This window comes from Cetorhinus maximus, chromosome 14 (genome assembly GCF_964194155.1).
Source record: "Cetorhinus maximus chromosome 14, sCetMax3.hap1.1, whole genome shotgun sequence".
Lineage (NCBI taxonomy): Eukaryota > Metazoa > Chordata > Chondrichthyes > Lamniformes > Cetorhinidae > Cetorhinus > Cetorhinus maximus.
Window position 1 is genome coordinate 92,538,862 of NC_135892.1, and position 6,000 is coordinate 92,544,861.

At 43.0% G+C, this 6,000-nt stretch overlaps 1 protein-coding gene across 1 annotated transcript in view; it reads right to left on the reverse strand.

Annotated features, from left to right (window-relative positions):
* Positions 1-5,561, reverse strand: part of LOC144689335 (ALK tyrosine kinase receptor-like) — a 274,691-nt gene extending 269,130 nt beyond the window's left edge. Inside the window, exons 1-2 of the mRNA XM_078556369.1 lie at positions 5,558-5,561; positions 4,970-5,104 (exon numbers count right to left, since the gene is read on the reverse strand). Of these exons, the coding sequence (XP_078412495.1) occupies positions 4,970-5,104; positions 5,558-5,561 (139 nt within the window). The remainder of the gene's footprint in view (positions 1-4,969; positions 5,105-5,557) is intronic.
* Between the last annotated feature and the right edge of the window lie 439 nt (positions 5,562-6,000).

A 6,000-nucleotide genomic window follows, 5' to 3' on the forward strand; every position in this document is an offset into this window, starting at 1 on the left:
GAATATTGTTGTGATTCATTTCTCAATCATCAGAAGAGCTTTAGAACTTTCTAATTAAGATAAGAAATATTTGAGGTTGCTGGAATATATACTGCGTTTTTCAAGCAGAATGTTCTAATAAAATATTGTCAAATTACTTCAGTAACAAAAAAGGCTTCTCACAAATAGGTTGTGTTTATTTGTGCTCTAACACATGGGGGAGCACTTTCTGCACTTGCACAGATGTAGTACAGTTGTAGGAGTTCCAGTGTTGCAGCTACTGCATACTCCATCCTAAAAGCATGCCTGCAAATGAAGACTAGGATAGCAAAACCATGACAAAGTAAGAGAGGAAAATGACAATGAGAAAGCAGCAGCAGTGCGAGCAACAATAACTTGTTCCCTAGGTGCGAGGCCCAGGAGAAGGGGGTGCACAAGGTGCAAAACACCGGGGTCCATGCCTTCGGTGTGCCCGGGCTCAAATTGTAGCGTTTGCCTTTACGGGAAGCACCGCCCCTCTCTCAGTGGCTGCCTCAGGCTTGGATGTGCTCCTGAACAAGTGCTCGGTGGGCGCTCCGCTCCAGGACAAAGTTCCAGCACGTGAGATCTCATTGTCCTGGAGTAAGAGTCCGAGTCCGTGCGGTCATTTGTTCTAAGAGCCAGGGTGCACTCTGGGTGATGTAGTCTGCCTCTGGCCTACTCTCCCCCTCCCGCACAGGCACCAGCCCACTAAAAGACTACAGGAGCCACCCTCACATCAAGTTGGCAGAGCGGTCAGGAAGGCCAGGAGGAGCAACGGCTGCAGCACTAGCGAGGCCCAGGGCAACTAGAGTCTCGGAAAGGGTGGAGAGGAAGCACGTCTTGCTACCTTCACGACCGCCCCGAACTCCTCCTCAGTGATATTAGTCTGCAAACCTCCTGGGCCTGGGGGGTTGTGGATGAGAGAGTGAGTGAATGTGAGAGCGAGTGAGTGGGAGAGTGAGTATATGTGAGAGTGAGTGTGTGAGTGAATGCGAGTGTGCTTGAGAGTGAGCAAGTGTGCTTGAGAGTGAGCGAGTGTGCTTGAGAGTGAGCGAGTGTGCTTGAGAGAGAGAGAGCGTGTGTGAGAGAACCCTGAGACTGAGAGTGAGCCGGTGACACACACACACACATACACACAGACAGAAGCTGCATGGTGCGAAAACACACACACCCTCCCCCTCCTCCTCCTTCACCCTCCCCAAAAACCTATCCACACACCATGCCGGGAGAGGAGGCTGAAAGGCAACCTGCTTCCGACCCCCATTTTTGTATGAATTCTGCTGAAGCCAGCTCAGAGTCTGCAACACCAGAGGTGAATGCCAGGTCAGTATTAGTTAAACCCAACTCCTTACGCCGACCCTGGTGGTCTCCTTCTTCCCTGGGTGACCAGGACTTGTGGCCTAGTCTGTCTCACTCTAGCTCTGCGTCTTATGTGAAAAGGCAAAAAAAGGTTTTATTCATTAGCTCTGCTGCTTGGACCTTTTTAATGGCCATTTTTATTAATTAATCATTTTTTAAAATGATCAATTCATTGCTTTGAGATTGTTGTTTATGTTTTCTTCACACCCTAACTTTTCTTTGAAATTCATGTTTAAGGTAGTGCCAAACCGGATTACAGGCAGCTGCTGCTGGGTTTTTTGCTGAAGGGGAAAGAGAAACCCACAAGAAGTCTGATTGCTTTTTGGAGAGCTGGCAAAAGAGGTTAGTTTTGCTCCAATAGAAATGGGAAGTGTTGGAAATATTCAGCACGTCTGGCAGTATCTTTGCAGAGAGGAACATAGGTCAGTGTCCCTTCTTCAGAACTAGTGCAGATCTTGGATCTGAAGCATTGACTCTGTTTCTCTCTCTGCAGATGCTGCCTGGCCTGAGTATTTCCAGCATTTTCTGTTTAGATTTGAGATTTCCAGCATCTCAGTGCTTTTCTCTCCTATTATATGCTCCATTCTAGGTATTGTAAGTGTGGTTAGTTTCAATTTAAAATGAGAAAATATTTATCACTTAATGCAAAATGTAATTTTTCTGTTAACAAAGCCCACCTGAGTGGAGAGAAATAATACTTTATTGTAGGTAAATTGGTCGGTGCTAATTTACTGGACGGTTATGCCATTTTTAAACTTGGAGGTGAGTCATTCACCAATAGAATATGTCACTGTTGGTTCAAGATATTCTCATTTGTACACATGATTGTTGTTAGCGGTGCTTGTGAGTTTCAAGTCTTTTGCATGTTGCTGTCCAGATATTGCACAGGGACAGGTTCAAATAAGTGGTGCTGGTTGCATAATATGAATGACCAAGTTGTGTGTAATTCTCTGACAAAGCCTTGGTTGCAAAGTGTACCTACTGAAACCTGTGCTTTCATACAAGAATGCAAGAAATAGGAGCAGGAGTAGGCCATTTCGCCCGCTGAGCCTAATCTGCCATTCAATACAATCATGGCTGACCTTGGGTTTCAACCCTACCTTGCAGCATGTTCCCCATATCCTTTGATTCCCTGAGAGAGCAAAAATCTGTCTATCCCAGCCTTAAATGTATTCAACGATGGAGAATCCACACCCTCTGGGATAGAGAATTCCAAAGATTCACAACCCTTTGGGTGAAGTAATTTCACCTCATCTCAGTCCGAAATGATCGGCTCCTCATCCTGAGACTGTATCTCCGTGTTTTGATTCCCTGACCAGTTGAAACCATCTCTCAGCACCCACCCTATCAAGCCCCTTCAGAATCTTGTATGTTTCAATGAGATCGCCTCTCATTCTTCTAACCGCCAGAGAATATAAGCCCAATTCAATCAGCCTCTCATCATATGACAACCCTCTCATCCCAGATACCAATTTAGTAAACCTTCACTGTACCGCCTCCAATGCAAGTAGATTCTTTCTTAAATGTAGAGACCAAACTGCGCACAGTATTCCAGACGTGGTCTCACCAAAATCCTACGCAATTGTAGCAAGACTTCTTTATTCCTATATTCCAGTCCCCTTGCAATAAAGGCCAACATGCCATTTGCCTTCCTAATTGCTTGCTGGACTTGCACGCCAACTTTCTGTGTTCCTTGTATGAGCTCGCGCAATCTCTTTGAACATCAACATTAACTAGTTTCTCACCTTTTAAAAAGTATTCTGCTTTTCTATTCTTATGACCAAAGTGAATAACTTCACATTTCCCCACATTATATTCCATCTGCCATCTTGTTGCCCACTCACTTAACCTGTCTACATCTCTTTGCAGCTTCTTTGTGAGAGTTGTGCATGCACTGGCAACTCCACAGCTTACCTTTCCACCTACCTTTGTATCATCAGTAAACTTTGATATATTACACTCTGTCTCTTCATCTAAGTCATTAATTTGGATTATAATTTGATGGGCTTTATAATTAGAGACATAGAGTACAAAAGCCAAGAAGTTTGGCTAAACCTATACCAAACAGTTTGACCCCCACCGTGACTATGGTTCCCAATTTTAGGCACCTGAAAGATGTGAGGGGGAGGATTAAAGGGGGAGGGGATATGGGGCCCGAAAACAGGAGAAGCACCAGGGCCCATGATTTCTCTCCCTGGCCCTGCTTTGGCGCTAAATCTGAATGCCTTCCAATGAATGTGTCAGTTATAATATTTCCAATGGAAATATCTGCCAAAGAACTGTGTCCAAGCTACCATGTTGAAAAGTTTCTTGCTCAGTTAATTGAGTCCAATTTATTACTTCCTTAAATAAAATATAAAATAAAAAATCACCACCCAATGTGGGGCTTGAGACCATGCCGCTGGAATTAAGAGACTCATTAATGATCAACTGAGCCAGTTAGGCTGTGTAGGAACTTGGTCCACTTGGCCTTGATAGCTCCACAACTCATCCAGGACTTTTCAAACTTTGGCCCTCCACCAGTGTGAGCAAGAAACCTTTTGTACAAGTAGCTTTGACAGTTCTTTGAGATCTTCAGAGTTTTTAAAGCATCCTCTTAAAAGTTCACCAATGCTCCTGCCACTTCCTGATCGGAAAGCCATCAGGAAGAGTTGCGCATGCACTGGCAACTCCAGTGCGGGCCAAGTGAACGTGCACAACTGTTCCTGACATCTTTCTGGTCGGTGACAGGTGTTACAGTGAACAAAATATGTTTCTTGGGGAGGGACAAGGGCAGGTGCCAATTGAGACTCTCTATATTAAACAAGACCACAGTTATGCACCTATGCTTTACAGAAAAACATCAGAAGGAGCCAAGGAACAAGTTGCCTCTTCATTACAGTATAATGTGGGCAAAGACAAAAATATGGACAAAGCGGTTTATTAAATACCTTGTGGGCCAAAATTACTGGGTGAGATTTGGCGAAATTGAGTGGATAATTTGGGAGGCCAGGAATTTGGGGTGAAACCTAAGCTGGGTTTTTGTTCCATGCAAGAAGCTGCTTAAAGACCAAGCTGGGAGCTGGTAGGCAAGTCCTTTGCCTGGCCTCCTATAAATACAGCAGGCTTTAGGGACATCACCAAGATAGTGCAAAGAAGGCAATGAGAAACATGGTTGCACAAATTTGAGTCCAATATTATTTTTGCCCAAAAAGCCCCACAAAATGTCGGTTCCAGAAGTTTCATCCCATGACAAGCATAGGGTTTCAGATTAAGCCTCACTCTATGCCACAACATTTTAATCATCCTGAGAAATCAACACCTCTTTTCAATTAAGCATATGTTTACACTGAATTCATTTTATCATATATTTGGAACCAAATCCTGAGAACATCCTATCATGCACAATTATTATTGGTGTGTCTTAAGCTTGATCTTTACACAGCCTTGTTGAATCCAAGTACAGTCTCAAAAGAGGAACATCTCAAGATGCAACATACTCAAAAGATCATGCAAGATAATCAAGCAAAAGCTTTAAAACGGCAGAAAAAAATTGGGAGCACCTTTGGAAATCTATATTCCAAAAACATTTATTCAAAATGCCATATGATTTATTCTATATGGCTCATACCTGACAGAGCACTGACTTCAGTCCCCTCTTGTACCTTCTTACTGGCTGCTACAACAGTCTTGTTCACAAAGGCTCGTCCTAGCAGGGGTTGGCTTGAATTAGCAGAATGATTTTTGGGTGAGCTCTCTACGTTACCTATGTTAAAGAAAAGAAATAAAATCAAATGTTTTCCCGGACGGGGTTTGTGAATATGTTTGTGAGGGAACGCAAGTGATTATCAAAACAGCTACCAAATATCACTTATCTGTAATCAAATGTGGATTATCACACAATGGATATGTCATTGTTGCAAATCCTTTGGTTTGGATTTCATCGCTGATCAATTGATAAGATCGTAACGACATTCTGTATCTGCTGTGAAAGCTTGTCATCTGACAGATAATCGCTCTCTCGAATCCAACCTCCTAACTTCTTTTATGTTCTTTCTTTCTGTCTCTATTTTATCAATTATGGTCATTCTTCCTAAGCTGTATGTATTTTTCTGCCTTTTGTATTTTCACTGTTGCAATATAACTGAATGGACAACTTCCTATCTACAAGATGCACCGCTGCAACTCGCCATGTCTTCTTCCACTGCACCTCCAATACCCATGACCTCTACCACCTAGAAAGACAAAGGCAACACTACCATCTGCAAGTTCCCCTCCATCCTGACTTGGAAATATATCGCTGTTCCTTCACTGTCACTGGATCAAAATCCTGTATCTTCCTGCCTAACAACACTGTGGGTGTATCTACATCGCACAGGCTCTGTGGTGTTAAAAGGCAGCTCACCACCACCTTCTCAAGGGCAATTAGCAATAAATGCTGGCCTAGCCAGTACTGCCCACATCTCATGAATGAAAAAAATATCACCAGCAGTGATTTCTTAGCTTATATCACAAATTACTAAGAATCACAAGGCCTACGTCCTTTAATATTTTTAATATAATATTTAATAATAGTTCTGCATACTAATAGCATGATTCATCAGTCCAGTTAATTCCAAACCAGGAACGTGGGCATTAACAAGCTAAAAAAAAGTGCTGACA